The following is a 23494-nucleotide window of genomic DNA, read 5'->3' as shown; positions in this document are numbered from 1 at the left end:
TAGTAACAGTATTAGTACCAGTATAGTGATCGTATTTGTATCTTAGTATCAGTATATCAGTCTTACTAGTAACAGTATTAGTATCAGTATATCATTCTTACTAGTAACAGTATTAGTACCAGTATATCAGTCTTATTAGTAACAGTATATCATTCTTACTAGTAACAGTATTAGTACTGTTACAGCAATCTTAGCAGTAACAGTATTAGTACCAGTATAGTAATCGTATTAGTAACTTAGTACCAGTATAGCAGTCTTATTAGAAACATAGTATCAGTTTAGCAGTCCTAATAGTAACAGTATTAGTACCAGTATAGCATTCTTTCTAGTTTAGTTTGTTTGCACATATAGAAAGACAGTTTGTAACAGTAAAAAAAACAACAGTATGCAAGAGGGGAAAAAAGCCCAAAAGGGCTTAAATCACACAGATTCCGCAGTGTGGACAAACAAACAATAAAATAAAAACTAGACGCAAAAGAGATAAAGGAATAGAAAATCTAAACAGACAGTCAAGCTACTGCGGTGTAGAACTGTGATGGACAGTATGTGCCTCTTAAATTTGTTTTAAACAACGACAGGGATAGCTTGGCAAAATCTGTCTGGAATGAGTTCCAGATCATAGGGCCTCTATAGGTCATTCAGAATTGAGAATTGGTTGTTCTTGAATATGGGTGACATAGCTGTTGTCTGAATTATGGAATTAATATATGTGTTACAGGCGTCGTATTGATGAGACCAAGGCGCAGCGTGTAGAGTGCTCATTCTTACTTATTTATTTTAAGAGAACACTTAAACAATGAAAAAAACAAACGACAGCAAACAGTTCCGTAACGTTCAGACTATACGGAAAACAACCACCCACAAAACCCAAAGGAAAACAGGCTGCCTAAGTATGGCTTCCAATCAGAGACAACGAAAGACACATGCCTCTGATTGGAAACCATACTCGGCCAAACCTGGAAAATGAAACATAGAAAATGAAAACTAGAACACATCCCCTAGAAGAAAAGAAAAAAACACAAAACACACAAAACAACCCCCCCTGCCACGCCCTGACCGTTCTACTATGGCAAAAGACCCCAAACCTAAAGGGAGGGAAGGGAGGGTGGCCACCGTCAACGACGGTTCCTGTGCTACACCCCCCCTTCGCCAATCCTCCAGCTACGGAGGTGGCTCTGGCTCTGGGCGTAGCCCCTTTTCTGCGCTGCCGACCCCCGCAGAAGGCTCTTGGCTGCCGACCGCCGCTGAAGGCTCTGGGCTGCAGACCGCCGCTGAAGGCTCTGGGCAGCAGACCGTCGCTGGAGGCCCCGGGCTGAGAGGCGTCGCTGGAGGACCCGGGCTGAGAGGCGTCGCTGGAGGCCCCGGGCTGAGAGGCGTCGCTGGAGGCCCCGGGCTGAGAGGCGTCGCTGGAGGCCCCGGGCTGAGAGGCGTCGCTGGAGGCCCCGGGCTGAGAGGCGTCGCTGGAGGCCCCGGGCTGAGAGGCGTCGCTGGAGGCCCCGGGCTGAGAGGCGTCGCTGGAGGCCCCGGGCTGAGAGGCGTCGCTGGAGGCCCCCGGCTGAAGAGCATCTCTGTAGGTTCCAGACTGGGGACCTTCGCTGCAGGCTCCGTGCCATGGATCTTCACTACTGGTTCCGCGTCATGGATAATCACTGGAGGCTTTGTGCCATGGATCCTCACTGGAGGCTCCGGGCCATGGATTATCACTGGAGGCTTCGTGCCACGGATCATCCCTACAAGCTCCGGGCCATGGATCATCACTGGAGGCTTCGTGCCTTGGATCATCCCTACAGGCTTCGGGCCATGGATCATCACAGGAGGCTTCGTGCCATGGATTAACACTACAGGCTCCGGGCCATGGATCATCACTGGAGGCTTCATGCCTATTGATTATTGCTGGAGACGTCGGACCATTGACCATCACTAGAGGCTTAATACGGGCGCTGGAACTGGTCTCACCAGACTGGGGAGACGCACTGCGGACCGCGTGCTCAAAGCAGGCACCGGCCTTACCGGGCTATGGAAGCGCACTGGAGGTCTGCTATGTGGGACTGGCATGGGAGGCGCCAGGCTAGTAACACGCACCTTCGGGCTAGTGCGGGGAGCAGGAACAGGGCGTACTGGGCTATGGTGGCGCACTGGAGGAAGAGTACGCGGAGCAGGCACAGGGTACACTGGGTCTTGGAGATGCACTGGAGGTCTGGAGCGCACGGCCTGCACAACCCGTCCTGGCTGGATGGTCACTGTAGCCCGGCACGGGCGGAGCGCTGGCACAGGGCGAACTGGGCTGTGCTGGGGAATGAGGGCTGCCGTGCGTAGAGCAGGCGCAGGATAAACTGGGCCGAGGAGACGCACTGGCGGCCAGATGCGCTGAGCAGGCACACTCCTTCCTGGCTGAGTGCCAACTCTAGCACGGAAACGCTGCGGAGCCCGTACTGACCGCACCGGACTGTGCGTGCGGATGGGCGAGAGTGCGCATCACCCCGTAATGCATCGCTCGCCCCTCTGCACGCCTGCTCAGTCGTGCCCTCTTTCCGCCAATACCTCCCTCCGGAATCTCGCGTCAAGCTCTGTGCTTGACTCCATTCTTGGCTCCGGTTTGCTCCACGGCTCTCTCCTGTACACCCGGGAAGTTAAGTCAGGGCTCCCCCCTGACCTAGCCAAACTCCCCGTATGCCCCCCCCCCCAAAAAAAATGTTGGGGCTGCCTCTCAGTCTTGCCTTTCGGTGCATGTAACGCCTCGTAGTATCGTCGCTCCTCTTTCGCTGCTTGGATCTCCTCCCTCGGACGACGATACTCCCCAGCCTGCCGCCATGGTCCTTTACCATCCAGAATCTCCTCCCAAGTCCATTCCTCCAGATACCTCTGCTGCTCCTTACCACGCTGTTTGGTCTTCTTTTGGTGGGTGGTTCTGACACAGGCGTCATATTGATGAGACCAAGGCGCAGCGTGTAGAGTGCTCATTCTTACTTATTTATTTTAAGAGAACACTTAAACAATGAAAAAAGCAAACGACAGCAAACAGTTCCGTAACGTTCAGACTATACGGAAAACAACCACCCACAAAACCCAAAGGAAAACAGGCTGCCTATGTATGGCTTCCAATCAGAGACAACGAAAGACACATGCCTCTGATTGGAAACCATACTCGGCCAAACCTGGAAAATGAAACATAGAAAATGAAAACTAAAACACATGCCCTAGAAAGAAAAAAAACAAACAAAACAACCCCCCTGCCACGCCCTGACCATTCTACTATGGCAAAAGACCCTTTTTACTGGTCAGGACGTGACAATATGGCTATAAATTAGTTTTTGAATAAAGAGGGTAATAAGTGATTTAAAGTGGCATAAACAAATTGAGCTACTTGAAAAAAATGTATTTGATAAATATTCAGGAGTACACATTTTTGGAAAAGTGGTGCTAAAACCAGCAGATTATATTATTCTTACAAAACGTTTCTGCAGGTGCTAGATTGATGGTAGTTTGGTATGGTGTTTGCTGGCCCATATAATGTTACAGTAACTGATGGATAGGAAGATCATTGTGTAATAGAGACTAATTTGGCCAAGTATCCCTGTAATTTTGGCGATCTGAGAGGTTATTGCCTTTATGTGTGACAATTCATCATCAATCAGAATACTAAGAAAGCGGGTTGTACAGGCCTGATCAACAGGTATATTATCAATATGGACCCCTATATAATCTGTATTGTATTTTCTTTTCGTTGGACCAAATAATAAAACATTCTTTTTTTTTGATTCAGTTACAATTTGTTCATTTTAAACCACTTTGAGATATTACATAGGTCATCATTAACAACATTAATAAGGTCATTTAAATCTTTGTGAGGTTAAAACACACTTGTATAATCAGCAAATAATATCTGAGAGAGCACTTTGGATACATTGGGCAAATCATTTATATAAATCAGAAATAATAGTGGTCCAAGAATTGATCCCTGCGGCACACCACACTTTTTTAAAATTTTATTTAACCTTTATTTAACTAGGCAAGTCAGTTAAGAAGAAATTATTATTTACAATGACCGCAAACCCCGGCCAAACTCTAACCCGGATGACGCTGGGCCAATTGTGTGGTTGTGATACAGCCTGGAATCGAACTAGGGTCTTTAGTGACGCCTCTACTGTAGCACTGAGATGCAGTGCCTTAGACCGATGCGGTGGGAATCTGGTGGGAATCTATTCCTTTGAAAGTCACATATTGCTTTCTATCCTTTAGATAGCAGGAGAACCAAAGAGGTCATGCCTATAGTTTCACGTTTATGTATCAAATGCTTTTGAGAGATCCCCAAAAATATCTAATGTATGATCTTTGCGGTCATTTGCCTCATGTATTTCGTCAATTAAGTAAGTAACAGCCATGTAGGGAGAGTGAGATTTTCTGAAGCCATACTGATGTTTGTATAACTGACTTTCCTTGTTAAGATATTTGATTAATCTGTTATATGCAAACTTCTCAACCCAAAAAATTATAGCTGGCAAAATTTGTATAGAAGTAGTAACAGTATTAGTATAGAAGTCTTACTAGGAACTTAGTAACAGTACTACTACCAGTATAGCAGTATATCTGTAAAGTCTCAGGCCTCTTAGAGGAAACAGATGTGTTCACTGACTTCCTCTGACTGGTCCAATCAGGCTTCAGAGATGAGGATAACAAAGTGTCATAGCAATTATCAGAGGAGCTCTCCCCCTGGTGAGGATGATGAAAGGGGGCGCGTGGTGCCGTGAGATGATTCTTTAAACTCCCCTTAAAAAAGAATGATATCATTAAAACATGGCGGCGTGTCTCTCGCGGGGCCACTGGAAGACGTTTAGACCCTCCGATCCAGGCAGATCAGCAGGTCCTGTCAGCCCAAGCTGCCGCTATTAAAGTGAGCCCATCAAACCAGGCCTCCGCCAGGGAATACTCCGCCATTTAAAACAGCCTTGATGAAGAATTCTTTAAGTACCCCTGGATTCCGGCGTGTCATCCCGTCCAGCTGTGAGAAAGATTTGATGAGAAGCGTTTGCCATTTGTGTTATTTACGGTCCAAGGCTTTTATGGTAACTGGTTCCTATTATTGGTTTCTATTAATGTAAAACATAAGTGAGCAGAAATGAGGCGTGGATCATCTCTTTTTATTAGCCCAGAGTCCCTCACCCCGGGCACTGAGATGGTGCACACACACACACACACACACACACAGACACACACACACACACACACACACACACACACACACACACACACACACACACACACACACACACACACACACACACACACACACACACACTCTCTCTCTTATGCACACCCTGCTCCGGCTCCATCTGGCTCTTGCTAACAGGAATTCATTATAGAAGGCTGGGATGTCTAACACTGCTCCATGGATGAGATGAGCCTACATTATTTATCTGTGTTTTACCCTCACTAAGGACAGGGTTCACCCCCATTTCCTCTCCTCCCTCCGCCTCATCCCTCTCTTTATCTCTCCCTCTTCTCTCTCCTCCCCCTCACGCTCTTTCTATTGCTTCCTACCACTGCCTCTTCCAACCTCTCTGTCTCCCTCCCTTCTTCTCTCCTTCCCTTTATCTTTCCCAGTCTCTCCCTTTGACTTATTGTCACCCTTTTCTCTTCACTTCTCTCCCTCCCTCTCTTTCTCTCTCTCCCTCCCTCCCTCTCACTCCCTCTCTTCCTCTTTCTTTCCCTCCCTGTGTTTCCCAGTGTTCTTGGTGTGTGTATTCTCCAGTAGTGTGAGTCCTGGCCTGTCCCCAGTGTGATAACATCAGTGGTGATGGATAGGTGGAGGTGGTTGTTTGGGAAGTGTTTGGGTCTGGTCAGGCCAGGGTGCTGATCCTGTGGTGATAGGACCAAGGACAGGGGCTCCCTGCTAGCTACTCTCCCCAACCAACCAACAGCAACAACAGCTGAAGGTCACTCCACTAAACAGCAGCTACTCAACAACACAACCACATTGAGAGAAGTTACAGGACTAAGGAAAGTTAAAGGACTACGGGAAGTTGGAGACAAGGGGAAGTTACTAAACTAGACTGAGGAAAGTTATTTAACTGCACAAAGGAAAGGTACTTAACCAAACTAAAGAAAGCTCCTTAACTACACTAAGGAAAGTTACAAAACTTTAGTAACCAAGGAAAGTTACTAAACTAGTCCAAGACTAAGGAAAGTTACTAAACTAGTCCAAGACTAAGGAAAGTTGCTAAACTAGTCCAAGACTAAGGAAAGTTACTAAACTAGTCCAAGACTAAGGAAAGTTGCTAAACTAGTCCAAGACTAAGGAAAGTTGCTAAACTAGTCCAAGACTAAGGAAAGTTGCTAAACTAGTCCAAAACTAAGGAAAGTTACTAAACTAGTCCAAGACTAAGGAAAGTTACTAAACTAGTCCAAGACTAAGGAAAGTTACTAAACTAGTCCAAGACTAAGGAAAGTTACTTAACTAGTCCAAGACTAAGGAAAGTTGCTAAACTAGTCCAATACTAAGGAAAGTTACTAAACTAGTCCAAGACTAAGGAAAGTTACGAAACTAGTCCAATACTAAGGAAAGTTACGAAACTAGTCCAAGACTAAGGGAAGTTACTAATTAGATGAAGGAATTAGACTAAATTGGCTGTGGATTTACTGCTAAGCCATAACTACCTGTGGAGGGATGGATCAGAGAGAGAGAAGAAAGAGAGAAAGAGAATGATAGAAAGAGTTGGAGAAATAGAAAGAGGGATAGAGGGAAAGAGATGGAGAAAGATGCAGAGAAAAGGAGAGAGAGCCAGGAGAGAATGGAGGGAGAGACTAGAGACAAAGTGCCTCTGATTAAGACGTGATATCTAACAGATGAAAACCGGGAAAGACCACTGCAGGGCTTCTGACTTACATTACAGCATGTTTGATCAATGGAAAATGTTTTGAATGTTGGGAATGTATTTGTCATGCCCGCTAGTGTCTGTATAATGGCTTCCCCATCTTTCTCCTGTGTGTTAGGGTCCGTTCCGTGAGCCAGCGGAGGTGTGGGCTCAGAGACAGCGTGGTCTCGAGCCGTCTCTGAGAGTCCAGACCTCCATCTCTGACCTGGAGCAGGCCCAGGACCAGCTACGCTCTGAAGAATGGAGGAACCGCACCATGGAGACCATGTAAGTACACACGAACACAGATGCAGCCTTTTGTCCTAATGGATAGCAGTTATAGGCTACTTTTCATCACATGAAAAAGGGCTTTACAGTGTGTGTGTGGATAATGGACTTCATCCACCTCCTATGTGTGTGTGTGTGTGTGGCTCACACCTGAGCCTTTTGGGGAGACTGACAGTGCAACTGCAGCACTACAACAACAGCAGCACTACAGCAACAGCAGCACTACAGCAACAGCAGCACTACAGCAACACTACAGCAGCACTACAGCAACACTACAGCAGCACTACAGCAGCACTACAGCAACAGCAGCAACACTACAGCAGCACTACAGCAGCACTACAGCAGCACTACAGCAACAACAGCAGCACTACAGCAACAGCAGCAGCACTACAGCAACAGCAGCAGCACTACAGCAACAGCGGCAGCACTACAGGAACAACGGCAGCACTACAGCAACAACGGCAGCACTACAGCAACAACGGCAGCACTACAGCAACAACGGCAGCGCTACAGCAACAACGGCAGCAACAGCAGCACTACAGCAACAACGGCAGCAACAGCAGCACTACAGCAGCAACAACGGCAGCACTACAGCAACAACAGCAGCAACAGCAGCACTACAGCAACAACAGCAGCACTACAGCAACAACAGCAGCACTACAGCAACAACGGCAGCACTACAGCAACAACGGCAGCACTACAGCAACAACAGCAGCAACAGCAGCACTACAGCAGCACTACAGCAGCAGCAACAGCAGCACTACAGCAGCAGCAACAGCAGCACTACAGCAGCAACAGCAGCACTACAGCAACAACAGCAGCACTACAGCAACAACAGCAGCGCTACAGCAGCACTACAGCAGCAGCAACAGCAGCACTACAGCAGCAGCAACAGCAGCACTACAGCAGCAGCAACAGCAGCACTACAGCAGCAGCAACAGCAGCACTACAGCAACAACAGCAGCGCTACAGCAACAACAGCAGCAACAGCAGCACTACAGCAGCAGCAACAGCAGCACTACAGCAGCAACAGCAGCACTACAGCAGCAACAGCAGCACTACAGCAGCAACAGCAGCACTACAGCAACAGCAGCACTACAGCAACAGCAGCACTAAAGCAGCAACAGCACTACAGCATCTGAAGCATCAGAACACATTCCTTCCACAACAGAACATAATCACATTATAACAGAGGGTTATCATCACCCCACTTTAGACTAGAATGGCTATTTAACTCTGTAGTTTAATTACCAGCTCACTGTGTTATATTCAGACTATATTCAAACACAACCCTATTACCGTCTAGTTGAAGTGAGTGTGTGTGTGTTGGCGGCTGGTGGATCACACAGGGGGTTAATGGCGTCTCTCTTTGCCCACGAACAGACAGATACACACACACACACACACACACACATGAATGCATGATCCTACACACACACTATGCACACAGAAACACCACAGATAGTTAATGTGGGAATCCGATTATTCTCGGAACGTGTGTGTGTGTGTGTGTGTGTGTGTGTGTGTGCGTCTGTTCGTGGGCAAAGAGAGACGCCATTAACCCCCTGTGTGATCCACCAGCCGCCAACACACACACACTCACTTCAACTAGACGTTTCAAGGGACCACACTGAACTTGCCTGTGTCCCCTCCTTGTCTCCCCCACTCTCTCTCCCTTTCCAGTTGAATGTGTCTCTAATGAGTTATCAGACTCTCCAGTGTAGCGTGATGATGATGGTTTTGGGGGGGGGGGGTTAAACAGTTAAAGTGGCTGAGGTGACAACTTCACATCTGAAGAGAACACTGTTACAGTACTGTAGGTCTGTAACGGGAGAATAGGGTTACTGTAACACGCTGGTTTGTTTCACATGCAGGTTGACGTTTATTTTCATAAGTCTTGTCTTGGAGGCAGTATGGAGCGATTTCCCCTTAAAGTCAAAATTGGCTATATTGTAAAAATTTGTGTGCTTTTTGGTCTTAATTTAAAGTTAGGGTTGGGCATTAGGGTTAGCGGGAGGGTGTGGGGTGGGTGGAAACTTTCCGTGGGAATTAATGGGAATTAACGGGAAAAAATGGGAATTAACGGAAATATATGCAAATTAATATTAATACCATTTAAATGTAGATGTTTTTTTGCATTGGATATATTTACCATATCATATGGAGACAAACATAAACCTTTTACCTTATCATAAGTAGACATAATTGCAAATGATTAAATCCTTCCAATAGAAATAAAGAAAAAAACTATTTAGTTTACAAATTGAACTTTAATTAAATGAGTTGACTCTTCACATGGGATGATTTCACTGAACAATAAAAGAAAGGGAATATTGAATGATCCCCAATGATCCATCGCATCTCCAAAAACGTTTTCAACATACATCTGTAAAATGATAGTCTAGAAACTAAAGCTTTGGTTGTCTTCCTCTCAGGCTTCCATGTCTTCTCCCTGGACCTCCTCAATGTCCACCTCTTGATCAGACTCTGAGGCCTCATCTTCACTGTCACTTTCCAACTTTGGCTCATTGTCAGGCTCAAAAAGCAAAAAAGTTGCCCGGATGGCCACCAATTTTTCAACCCTTGTATTGGTCAGCCTGTTGCGTGCTTTGGTGTCTGTGTTCCTAAACAAGGACCAGTTGCGCTCTGAGGCGGCTGATGTTGGTGGGATTTGGAGGATGAGGCAACAGAGGAAAGAGCCTCAGATCCACAAGGTCCCTTCCACCAGGTGGCTGATGAGATATGTTGGCTCGACTGCCATATTGCATCTCCATCCCAAAGCCCTTGATTGGAAGTGTACTTCGCCAGACTGCCAAGAACCTTGCCCTCATCCAGGCCAATGTGGCGAGACACGGTAGTGATGACACCATAGGCCTTGTTGATCTCTGCACCAGACAGGATGCTCTTGCCAGCATACTTGGGGTCCAACATGTACGCTGCGGTGTGTATGGGCTTCAGGCAGAAGTCTTCACGCTTTTTGATGTATTTCAGAACTGCAGTTTCCTCTGCTTGGAGCAACAGTGAAGTTGGCAGGGCAGTACAGATTTCTTCTCTTACATCTGCAAGCAGAGTCTGAGCATCAGACAGGATGGCATTGTCTCCCTCAATCCGTGCAATTGCTACTGATATAGGTTTCAGGAGTTTCAGGCTGCTTACCACTCTCTCCCAAAATACATCATCCAGGAGGATCCTCTTGATGGGGCTGTGCATATCCTTATTCTTCTCACTTTACTTGGTGAGGTAGATTTCTGCTATAACTTGATGACCCTTCACATACCTAACCATTTCCTTGGCTCTCTTGTAGAGTGTATCCATTGTTTTCAGTGCCATGATGTCCTTCCGGAGCAGATTCAATGCATGAAAAGCACAGCCAATGGGTGTGATGTGAGGGTAGGACTCCTCCACTTTAGACCAAGCAGCCTTCATGTTTGGAGCATTGTCTGTCACCAATGCAAATACCTTCTGTGGTATTTGCCCACAAACATTCAACCACCCATCAGAGATGATTGCAATACAGTCTGCTTTCTTTGCTTGACATTCACTTGAACTCTGTTGAACTCTGCATCCAGCAAATTAGTAGATAAAGCATGTCTGGTTTGAGGGGTGTATGCTGGGCGAAGAACATTCAGAAATCTCTTCCAATACACATTGCCTGTGAGCATCAGAGGTGAACCAGTTGCATACACAGCTTGAGCAAGACATTCATCAGTATTTCTCTGACTACGTTCCTCCATTGAGTCAAAAAAAAACTTCTGATTTCAGGAGGACCATGAGCTGTTGCTATCGATAAGGTGTCCGATTCATCATTTTCACCTCGAATTAGAAGTAGAGGGACTTTTGTCATGATTGCTTGTTGTGAGCGCTGAGGGAACTTTATGCACATGGCCAGATGATTCTGCATCTTTGTTGCATTCATCACATATGATTTGGCACAGTATTTGCAAATGTACACAGTTTTTCCTTCTACATTAGCTGCAGTGAAATGTCTTCACACATCAGATAGTGCCCGTGGCATTTTCCTGTAAAGATTAGGAAAAAAATTGTAAAGAAAACATACAATTCCATGTACAGATAAATAGTTAAGCAGTTAGATTAAACAACTCCTTGGTAAGATAAATGTGATTAAAATGAAACATGTATGGAAACAGGTGAATTAACACTCCTCAGTTAACAGGCTCAAGCAAGCTAAAACCCACATGGTAGCAAAAACTAACTAGCAGAATTTGTTAACAAGTTAAAAAATGATTTAAACACTCTTTGCTGTAAGCTACTATTTACTAGTTAACAAAAAAACATGTAGGTCATATTGTAATGGGCCTGTGTGTAGCTGGTGTAGAGAGTCAGGCGCAGGACAGCAGATATGAGTAATCAACGTATTTACTCATGTAATCACAAAATACAAACACGATATACCGAGCCCACAATAACGGACCGTGTACAAGACAAACAATTACTCACAAACAAACATAGGGGAACAGAGGGTTAAATAATGAACAAGTAATTGGGGGATTGAAACCAGGTGTGTAAGACAAAGACAAAACAAATGGAAAATGAAAAGTGGATTGGCGATGGCTAGAAGGCCGGTGATGTCGACCGCCGAACGCCGCCCGAACAAGGAGAGGGACCGACTTCGGCGGAAGTCATGACACATATAAAATATATTCACCCCATCCAGTATTGTAATCAAAACTTACCAGAAAGCATGTAGTCCTTGGCTCAGACAGTGTAGTAGTGTGGGCTCAATAGCATCTCATTTGTGTGCAAGATCTTGAGAATCAGCTGTACATGTGATGGAAGAATGCATTGTGCATGCAGAGGGTTTGCAATTCCATTGAATTGGGGATAGTTTAAACAAAATATGCCACAAGACCTAGAATTGCCTTATGTGTATCCCACAAAAAAGGTCTACTGTTATGAGCTAACTTTTTTGATGAATTTATGCAAATTCTCAAAATTCCAGGCCTTAACTTCCCATTCTGGAAATTTACCGGAAAGTTTCCGAGCCTTTGCAACCCTAGTTAGGGTTAAGGTTAGGGTTAGGTTTAAAATCAGATGTTATGACTTTGTGGCTCTGCCAGCTAGTGACCACTCTGCAGAGCTGCCTCCAGAACAAGATTCATGACAAAAAAACGCTTCACTAATGCTACTGGGTCGTTGTCTTCAGTACATGCTCAGATGGGAGTGTATACATATGGCCACTTATTGAACAGGATGTTACCAAATGAAGACTACTGAATACAAGCTATAGTACAAGTGAGCTCTGCCTAGACCCAGAGAAGACAAAGAGACTGGAGATGTGAGAAAGAAAGCGATGCAGTCCTTTCGTACCCTGGTCACACACAGCCTAAAGCATCTGAGAGTCCAGGTTTAACAGGCACATTATCAGTCTCAGTTGACTGAAACAACACAGTTTGCACACACACACACACGTCTGTCTCAGTTGACTGAAACAGCACAGCTTATGTAGTCACACACGGACACGGGAGACTGATCAACTCAACAACCTCCCCCTGCTCCCCTCTCTCTCTCTCTCTCTCTCTCTCCTCATTTTCCTATCCTCACCCTCTGCCGGTTTTTGGTGGCAGTGTCTGTGTGTGTGTGCTCGTATGCCCATGTGTGTGCACGTATGCCCATGTGTGTGAATGCGTGCCTGTGTGTGTGTGTGTGTGTGTGTGTGTGTGTGTGTGTGTGTGTGTGTGTGTGTGTGTTGTCACCAGGCCCGGCAGCTCGGCCTCAGCCCAAAGATCCCTGGTGAGGAGTCAAACTTTCCTTAATAGCCCTGAATGAATAAAAACTAGCCTATTAAAAGGCAATCGGGAGGCAATAAGAGCTGTGAGTGGAACCAGCCGGCGAGGCGAGGCATGCCCGGGCCCAGTGCAGCCTGGGACATTGGGGCCACATTAATATCACGCCGCTGATGTCCCTCCCATGTGCACATTAGCTAGGACTGCTGGGTAATCTGTCTTGTAGGGTCTCTGGTGGCCACAGAGTGTCTTTGCCGCCTTGGCTGTGTTTGTGTTTGTGTGTAGACGTGTGTGTGTGTGTGTGTGTGTGTGGGGGCGCGTGCAGGACCATCTTTAACTGACCAATTCCAGGCTTGTCATGCCACCTTGTGTGGTGTACACGTCCCTCTCTCTTCCTTGTCTCTCTATAAATATGTATAGTAGGAAATTAGTTCACTAGCTCTTGAATACATCACACTAGTGATAGATGCTGATTATTTATTTGCTACATGCATTATATTATTGGCAAACACAATTTCCACACAGACTGAGATGTTAATGTAAGTACTATTTTATTTAACTAGGCAAGCCAGTTAAGAACAAATTCTTATTTACAATGACGGCCTACCCCGGCCAAACCCTAACCTGGATGACGCTGTCCCAATTGTGCGCCGCCCTATGGGACTCCCAATCACGGCCGGTTGTGATACAGACTGGAATCGAACCAGGGTCTGTAGTGACGCCTCTAGCACTGAGATACAGTGCCTTAGAGCACTGCGCCACTTGTGAGCCCACTATACATACGCTGACGCTACTATACATACGCCGACGCTACTATACATACGCCGACGCTACTATACATACGCCATATCTAAAAAAGTCAATGTGGAAAGCGTATCTACATTTTACATTTACATTTTAGTCATTTAGCAGACGCTCTTATCCAGAGCGACTTACAGTAGTGAATGCATACATTTCATATTTTTTTTTTTTTTTGCTGGCCCCCCGTGGGAATCGAACCCACAACCCTGGCGTTGCAAACACCATGCTCTACCAACTGAGCTACAGGGAAGGCTGTCTATTGAGTAGTGTTTTAATACAAACCCAGCTAGCACATTTGGTTCCTTGACAGTTCTGGGAACGTAAGATTTTGGCCTCCCATTGGTTCTGGGAACGAAGCCATAAGTTTCCTGACCGGTAACGTTTTTAAACGCTCTGAGAACGGAAGTGATTATTTTGCCTGTTCTGGGAACATACATTTTTAGGTTGCAGGGAGGTTCTAAGGATGTTTTACTATGGTTCCCTGAGAACATCTTTCAGTAAAATGTTGAATAACATTGTTACTTTAGGTTAACTGCTTTGAGCTCAGATAGGACACTTGGAAATTCATTTGCTTAGGTATTAATCATGCAAACCTATTTCTTTTTTTTATTCTGGCACTGCGTCAGTGAGATTCAAACCTTTGAACTTCTGCTCTTTATCCATAGAATTAGTATACTGCGCCACCAGGATGGCAGGCAGGTCACCTGTAATAAAAATAAGTATTTGGTGTCCATCCATGTCTGAGGACGTCGGAAGATTACGTGGAAACTGACCACTAGGGGCAACAGTGAGTAATGGAATCCAGGTGAGTCCGGTGAAGCGCTGGTGCGACTAACGATGGTGACAGGTGTGTAATGATTAGCAGCCTGGCGACCTCGAGCACCAGAGAGGGGAAGCGGGAGCAGACGTGACAGTACCCCCCCCACCCCCCTCTAGGGGCTCCACCTGGCGTCCTACCTGGACGAGCCTGACGGGCCGGCTGAGGCGTGGGAGCCAGGCGAGCTTGCCGAGGGAGCCCGACGAGCCGGCTGAGGCGTGGTGTCGGGAGCCTCTCGGGCCAAGCGAGGCTTGTGAGCCTCTCGGGCCAAGCGAGGCTTGTGAGCCTCTCGGGCCAACCGAGGCTTGTGAGCCTGACCAGCCGGCTGAGGCATCCCCGGTTGCTTCGGCAGCAGCACCCGGACCCAACATCACCAACAAAAAAACTCCCTGATGCTTCCAATTGTGGTGTATGCATTCTGTAACAGTTCCGTAACTACAGACGCTGTGAGATGGGAAGCAAGTATAGGGTGAGGATTTAGACATGAAACTAAACAAGAACAGTGTCCGGACAAGAGAAACAAAACAACATCAATGCAGATATGGGAATGAAACTGAGGGAGTGACAGATATAGAGGAGGCAATCAATGACGTGATGGAGTCCAGGTGAGTCCGATGAAGCACTGGCGCGTGTAATGATGGTGACAGGTGTGCGTAATGATGAGCAGCCTGGCAACCTCGAGCGCCAGAGAGGGGGAGTGGCGGCAGATGTGACAATCTAATTCTGACGTGAGACTATGAGAGTTTGTTAAGGATGGGTCTAGCATACCATGTTTTTTTTTTAAATCATACAAAGCTGTTCATTTTAGTCGATTCAAACAGACCCCATTTCAAAGGAAACAAGCACTCAACAAGCACCCACCTGAACAAACTTAACAAGATAGAGGCTATGGAGAGTTTGTTGGCGCTGATAACATAATGTGTATGTTTTTAAATAACATTCTTATAACGTTATTTGAATGTTACTAATGTTTTCTTGTAGTTTTAATGGAAAGTGTTGTTAATGTTCTGAGAACATTACTTTAAACAGAACCATGAGGAAACCTGTATGAAACGATATGCTGAATTACTGAAACCACCTAAAAAAAAATATGGTTGTCAGAACGTTATGTGCTAGCTGGGTATCCTGCACCATTCCCAGAACTTTGTGGGAAAGTTGTTTGCAAAATAACCATAGGACAACCACACTCTCACCAAGCTCTAAGAAACATATGATTCTCAGAACGTTATGTGCTAGCTGGGTAGTGCCTAGGTAGTGTTTGTTTGTTTGTTTAGTGATGTACTCAAGTTGACCCCCCCCCCCCCCCCACACACACACACACACACACACACACACACACCCCTAGTGCATTCCCCCAAGCAATGTGTCTGGGGTGTAATTTACAAAATCAACCTGATGGAAATTAACAGCTGGCTTTCCTCCTCAGCAATAGCGATTTACCCTGAACACCAGCAAGCAACAAAAAACAACCACACACACACCTCCTAACTCTTATATATAGTGATAAGCTCTGCAGACAAGAAGTCCCATTTGGCTGCAAAAACACACACTATAGAGCAGGGGTGGGCAACTCCAGTCCTCGGGTGCCTGATTGGTGTCACACTTTGTCTCCATCCCTAGCAAACACAGCTGATTAATCAAATTGTATTCTAAACTGACGATCATGATTAGGTGATTATTGGAGTCAGGTGTGTTAGCTGGGGCAAAACTGTGATACCAATCAGGCCCCTGAGGACTGGAATTGCCCACCCCTGCTACAGAGGCTCTGAGTGTGTGGGGGGAATTTGGATGGAAATCAAACGCGTGTGTGTGTTCAAAGGGAGTAGTGATAGTGTGTTTCCTGGGTCATTTCCACTGTGTGGTCCAAAGCAGAGATACAGAGAGACATGAGACAAGGCCTACATCATTAGACTGGACCAGCAGGCATTCATGTAATATCAGACTGGGATGGAGATGAAGAGAGGACCCTGCCATCATGGAGGGAGGGATGGAGGGAAGCGGGATGAAAGGATAGAGGGATCGAATAGGAGGCCCATACTGAATGTTGTGTCTAGGAATTGTCTTAGAGATGGGGCTTAGGTTTACAGAGATTGGACTGTATATTGTTTTGAAGGTGCACTGGATTCTATCGAAAACAAGTAGATACCTCATGACATTATTGTCGATGTTGTTGACATGAGACTTCATAGGTCCTCTCCTTCTCTCCAGGTTCCAGCCGTTCTCTAAGGCCCATCAGAACAGGAGTTATGAGAGGATGCTCCACACCTCCTCTTCCTTCCAGCCTGTCCCCTACGGGACCAAATACTTTAGAGAGGAACACCAGGAGAACCTGCAGGGGAAACAGGTGCCAATATTGTTTTCTTTGTGTATGTGTTTTCCCCCTGGGAATTCCTGTTCTTCGCACATCATCCTCTATTCATTGTGTATTATTGAAGTCAACCTTTTTTGTTGTTTGGACATCCCGCTATCTTTTTGACTCTATTGTTATTTGAGATATGAGTCCGTTCAATATCTGAAGACACACACAGCCTCAGTTTTAAGAAACAACACTCGCTTTTACCATGAAGAGCATTCTAACACAACCTCCCAACTTCAGCTATACACATTTGTCAAACCTGACAGCAATTTAATAAATCCATGCACTCTCTCACGCGCAAATGCACACACACACATACATATACACACAATCACAACCCACACATATGCCCTGGCCACAGTCAAATCCCAACCCCCCCCCCACACACACACGCTCGCACACACAATCACAACCCACACATACGCCCTGGCCACAGTCAAATCCCCCCCCCCCACACACACACACACACACACACACACACACACACACACCTGCGGGGATGCATACGTAAATGAGTGGGCTGTGGCAGCAGCAGTGTGGTCGGCCCCCCGGCCCCAGGCATTAGGTAATTGAGTGTGTCTTTGCTCAAGGCCTTTCATGGATCAGGGTTTTTTATTAGCTCTGTTCCCAGCAGCCACAGCCCCGCAGCGCACACACACACACACGCACACACACACACACACACACACACACACACACACACACACCAATTGCCTGGAAACGAGGCAAATGAGAGAACACTTTGCCCAGAATGAGATAAACAAGGCGGCACGCCACAGGGTCTCCCGCCGCTGACGGCAGGGGCAGGATATGTCGCGTGTCTCAGCAACACTGGACACTTTGCTAGGGGGATGTGCGTGTTGAGATGTGTCAAGCAGGGTTTCCGTCATGAAAATGTTGCGTCGGACATTTGACCGGCAGCATTTTCATTGACCAGACATTTGAGAAATTTACCGGACCCATAATGCATTGGGTGCGTACTCTGATTAGGGCGTCTACCCACGCTGCTCAGAGTGACAGAAGTCACAGTCACATGTAGATTATGGTCATTCATATTAACAGAACATGCAAGTCTAGGATGCAACTATGTACGTCCTTCTTACCGAATTCCGATGTGCACTTTGAAGATGTTAGATTCACTTTCCACATTTACTTTTCCTCAGCCAACAAGATGAGTAAAGAACAGCAAATCCCAAGCCTATATCAATCAACTATCCCCCATAGTAGAATAGTTAACCTATTATATTGGTCAGCTTGTCCAGAAAAAATGGTCTATTCCAAACGGACTCTCGGACGGTTGTGGGACAATAGATCCCAAATGCGTACAACCAATAGAAACAGGCTACAGTAAATAAAACAAATTAAAAAGCAATGATTCTGATGCAACAGATCAGAACATTTAGCTTAAAATGTTGCAAAACGATTATTTCTTCACATTATAAGCGCAGCAATGCGCACCATACCGTAGGCACCATAGGCTACGCCCCAATTTTTGTTTCATAATACAATTAGCGGGAAAACACCATTGTCAAAATGAGAAATTTAGAAAGAGGGGAAATCTAAAGATGCAAGAACTATGGATTGCTAATATGACTAGGATTGTGCCTTTTGGCTACTGGACACTGAAGGAAAGTTGATAACCAATAGAAGCTGAGAGAGAGAGGGGCTACTGGTTTCAATGGCATATGGAAGTCTTTATAAAATAATTGCCTCCACGGATATGATCGGCCTTTGCCAAGGCTACTTTGAAGCAACGTAAAACATGCCTCATAATATGTAGTAAAACGTTCAGGTTTCAAACAATGAATATATGTTTTCAAAATGCATTCTGCCTCCAGCTCGTTGCAAAAGTGGTGTGTGACGTGCTGATGAAGCCTTCCTTCCATTGCCTATGCGTTTGAATAGCGAATGGGAAGAGCGCATCATTTAAGATACCAGTTGAGAAATAGGCCTAGAAATCGTAGCTCTTTTTAATCGTGGCCGTCCAAACTTTTTTTAACACACGATTGCATTTGGAATTGTTGCGCAGTGATGGGGCTTATAAAAGCGCTGTCTGACAGATTGTCAACTCAAAGGCTCTGGATCTGTATGCTGTGCGTTTGTGATAAATACGATACATAACGAATATACACACACGGCAATTTAATTCCACTCAATTATGCAAATGAACCCATAGACCAATAAGCATGACTGGCCAAATGTATTTACACACGACTGGTATTTCCATCAATTAATAGGCTTAAAAGCAATATTTCGCAAAGGGATTTTTTTTTTCTTCTCACGGATAATCAATCAAGTTGATTTAGAAACCCCTTTTTAAGTCAGCAGTTGTCATTAAGTGCTTATACAGAAACCAAACCTGAAACCCCAGAGAGCAAGCAATGCGGCTGTTGAAGCACGGTGACTAGGAAAAACTCTCTAGAAAGGCTGGGAAAAGGCCGTCCCCATTCCATCAGCACAACCAGATGGACTGGGGACGGGGACAGCCAGGAGTAGTCAGGCCAGGTAGTCCTGAGATATGGTCCTAAGCCTCAGGTCTTCCGGGAGGGAGGGAGAGAGAGAGAGATGGGAGAATTAGAGGGAGCATACCAAAGATCACACGAAACACCAGATAAAAGAGAGAGAGAGAGAGAAAAAACCAGCAGGTCTGGGACAAGGTAGCATGACTGATGAACAGGTCAGGGTTCCATAGCCGCAGGCAGAACAGCATAAACTGGATCATCAGCACGACCAGATGGACTGGGGACGGGGACAGCCAGGAGTAGTCAGGCCAGGTAGTCCTGAGATATGGTCCTAAGCCTCAGGTCTTCCGGGAGGGAGAGAGAGAGAGAGATGGGAGAATTAGAGGGAGCATACCTAAGATCACACGAAACACCAAATAAGACAGGAGAATTACACCACATATGACAGACTGACCCTACCCCCCTGGCAGACTATTTCAGCATAGATGCTAGAGACCGAGACAGGGGGGTCAGGGGACACTGTGGCCTCGTCCAAAGTTACCCCCGGACAGGGCCAACCACGCAGGATATAACCTCACCCACTTTGCCAAAGCACAGCCCCCACACCACCAAAGGGATATCAACAGAGTATAGCCCACGAAGATCTCCACCACCGCATGAGCCTGAGGACAGAAAGGCAGTGACTCAACCAGGTCGAGTATAGCGAAAAGCCTGGCACGACGTGATGCACCCCTCCTAGGGACGGCATGGGAGAGCGCGAGCAAGCCAGTGACTCAGCCCCCGTAATAGGGTCAGAGGCAGAGAATCCCAGTGGAGAGAGGGGAGCCGGCCAGGCAGGGACAGCAAAGGTGGTTTGTCACTCCAGTGCCTTGCCGTTCACCTTCACACTCCTCAATCATAGGACCTACTGAAGAGATCAGTCTTCAGTGAAGACTTAAAGATCGAGACAGAGTCTGCGTCTCTCACATGGATCGACAGACCATTCCATAAAAATGGAGCTCTATAGGAGAAAGCCCTGCCTCCAAAAAGTCTGCATCTTGTGACCGTAGCGTAGGTGTAGGTATGTACAGCAGGACCAAATCGGAGAGATGGGTAGGAGCAAGTCCATGTAATGCTTTGAAGGTTAGCAGTAAAACTTTGAAAAATTGTCTTCTAGTCAAGATTCTAGCAGTCGTATTTGGCACTAGCGGAACTTTATTTAGTGCCTTATCTGGGTAGCCGGAGAGTTGGGCATTGCAGTAGTCTAATGTTAAAGTGACAAAAGAAGGGTTTAGCTTTTCTGCTATTTGTTTTTCACAAAAAGTTTCAGATTTTTGCAATGTTACGAAGATTGAAAATATTTTTTCTGCATGTTCGTCAAAAGATAGATCAGGATACAGAGTAATTAAAAAATATATATATTACAACATCGTCTTTGTATCTCAAAATTGTTGTAATGTGGTTAACCGTAAAAATCTAAAGGGACATGATTAGAGAGATCATGGGAAAAAGCAACACTTGACCGTTGCACTTGAATCATTCCCACGGTGAATAGCTAGGCCTGCTACGCTATGAAACCACACAGTATTGCAGAGACTTGGATGTTACCGGCCACAATTGATATGGTGAAAACAATGTGTGGGGAGGCAGAGGCGCAGAAACTCACATCAATACCTTTGTCAGATAACACTGTTGAACAAAGAATTTATCCTATTGCTAGCAATCAAGAGGAATCTCTGACGGAACGACTCAAAAACTCCCCAGCTTATGCGCTCCAAATGAACGTAATGCCCATAGATTGACCTTTGTTTGCTACACGTGCTATTCACGAGGACATATTGTTCTGCCTCACGATGAAAAGCATGAAAAGGCACAGGGGATGTTCAGTGTGCTCCGTGGCTATATTGGTGAAAAACAGATTCCATGGGATCGAATGGTGGCCTTTTACACAGATGGGGCTCTATCTAAAGCGGGATGGCGAGCAGGCCTCTGCACTCTAGTTATGAATGTGTGAGAGCAACTGGTGGCAAAAGAGCTGAGCACAGAACTCAGAGATATACTGCAGCAGGTAACTTCGATTGGAAACTACATCAAACCACATCCACTGCACACACCTGTTCACAAAACTATGTGGAGATATGGGCTCAAAGCATGCCAACTTTCTATTTCACACCGAGGCTTGGTGGTTATCGAGGGGGAGTGTGGGAAAGATTTTTCGCGTTGACAGAGGAACTGTTTGTTCTTAACTGACTTGCCTAGTTAAATAAAGGTAAACAAATTATTTAAAAAATAAAAAAGATAGGCTAATTGACATAATTTGAGTCAATCAGAAGTTTCTTAAGCTATGACATAATTTTCTGGAATTTTCCAAGCTGTTTAAAGGCACAGTCAACTTAGTGTATGTGAACTTCTGACCCACTGGAATTGTGATACAGTGAATTATAAGTGAAATAATCTGTCTGTAAACAATTGTTGGAAAAATGACTTGTGTCATGCACAAAGTAGATGTTCTAACCAACTTGACAAAACTATAGTTTGTTAACAAGAAATTTGTGGAGTGGTTGAAAAACAAGTTTTAATGACTCCAACCTAAGTGTATGTAAACGTCCGACTTCACCTGTATATTGTTATTTTTTACTGCTCCTCTTTAATTACTTGTTACTTTTATCTCTTATTCCGTATTTTTAAAACTTAAAACTGTGCTATCGGTTAGGGGCATTTCACTGTAAGGTCTACACCTGTTGTATTCAGCGCATGTGACTAATACAATTTGATTTGATTTATTGGAGAGAGAATCTTTCAGAAGCAAACAATGCCCCCTTTCCCTCGGCAGTGCATGTTTCTAACAGAAAACAGCATCAGTAAGTGTCCCACACGAGTGATGACTGCTCACCTCCAGCAGTTGGAAGAGGACTTTGGGGCCTACTTCCCAATCCGCTTGACTGTGATCCTGGCTCAGTTGACATGCCAGTAAGTGAAATTGAACAGCTGATTGAGCTGTCATGTGACCGAATGCTGCAGACAACGCATTCCCGGGTCACTACGGAGGAGTTTTGGTTCCTGACTCAAAGGGAATAAATACCCTGCCATCTCCCTCTGAGATTTAATGCCGCTTTCAAAACAACTAGGACCTGGGCGCTTGGAAAACTCTGACTTCCCGACTTCAGTGCGTTCAAGACAACTGGGACAAATGGTTTTGAACGGTCATCCAACTCGGAATTCCTTTCTAGAGCTCCGACTTTCCCACCTGAAGATCACTGACGTCATGATTTGACCTTGGATTTTTCCCAGTTGTCTTGAAAGCACCATAAAACTCATGGTACCCTTCGCCAACTCATATCTGTGTGAAGCTGGATTCAGTGCTCTCGTCTGCATTGAAACCAAATATCGATCCAGGTTGGATGTGACAGCAGAGATGAGGTGTGCACTGTCGACCGCGCCCCCTGACTTTGAGAATCTCCGCACACGACATGGATCAAGCACACCCATCTCATTAGTGGTCGTGAGATGAGATACATTATGTCAGACTAATTAGCAATTGACTGCCATAGCCCCATATAAAAAAAGTAAACATTGGCTGTTAATTACATTATTATTTTCACATGGTTGGTGTCGTGCGAATTTTCAGATATCAAAATGGGGTCGTGGGCCAAAAAGTTTGGTAACAAACACCAGGTGTAGGTTAAATGGCATTTTGGGAATATGTTTTGATGTGGGTGTATTTTATGGTTCAGGGGACTGGTTTATTCCTCTCTCTCTCTCTGTCCTCTCCATCTCTCTCTCTCTCTCTCTCTCTGTCTGTCTGTCTCTCTCTCTCTCTCTCTCTCTCTCTCTCCAATTCAATTCAATTGCCTTTATTGGCACGGGAAACATGTTTACATTGCCAAAGCAAGTGAAATGGATAAACAAAAGTGAAATAAACAATATTCTCTCTCTCTAGCTCCCTCTCGCTCGGTCTGTTCTCTCTAACTTTAGAGGTGACTGGGGGAGTGTGTGTTTGTTGCAGTGTGTGTGTTTCTGTTTGTTTTTGTTATTGTGAGCCCACAGGCTGGCCTGATCAGTTAGCCTGCTGGAGAGCTAGCACCCCACCGCTGATTAACACACACTAACACACGGCGTGGAGGAGACGCAGCGCTTTGACTGGATTAGGGAGCACACACACGCGCACGCACGCACACGCGAACACGCACGCACAC

The 23494-nt window shown here is 45.7% G+C and overlaps 1 protein-coding gene across 1 annotated transcript in view; it reads left to right on the top strand.

The window, feature by feature from the left end:
* The window catches only part of spata17 (spermatogenesis associated 17), a 61398-nt gene that overhangs the window by 15670 nt on the left and 22234 nt on the right, over positions 1–23494 (top strand). The window contains exons 8-9 of the mRNA XM_014210262.3: positions 6991–7139; positions 16710–16845. Coding sequence (XP_014065737.1) covers positions 6991–7139; positions 16710–16845 — 285 coding nt within the window. The remainder of the gene's footprint in view (positions 1–6990; positions 7140–16709; positions 16846–23494) is intronic.

Source organism: Salmo salar, chromosome 09 (genome assembly GCF_965601325.2).
Source record: "Salmo salar chromosome 09, fSalSal1, whole genome shotgun sequence".
Classification (NCBI taxonomy): Eukaryota; Metazoa; Chordata; class Actinopteri; order Salmoniformes; family Salmonidae; genus Salmo; species Salmo salar.
Note: the sequence above shows the minus strand (reverse complement) of the source record. Positions and strands in the feature narration are given on the sequence as shown.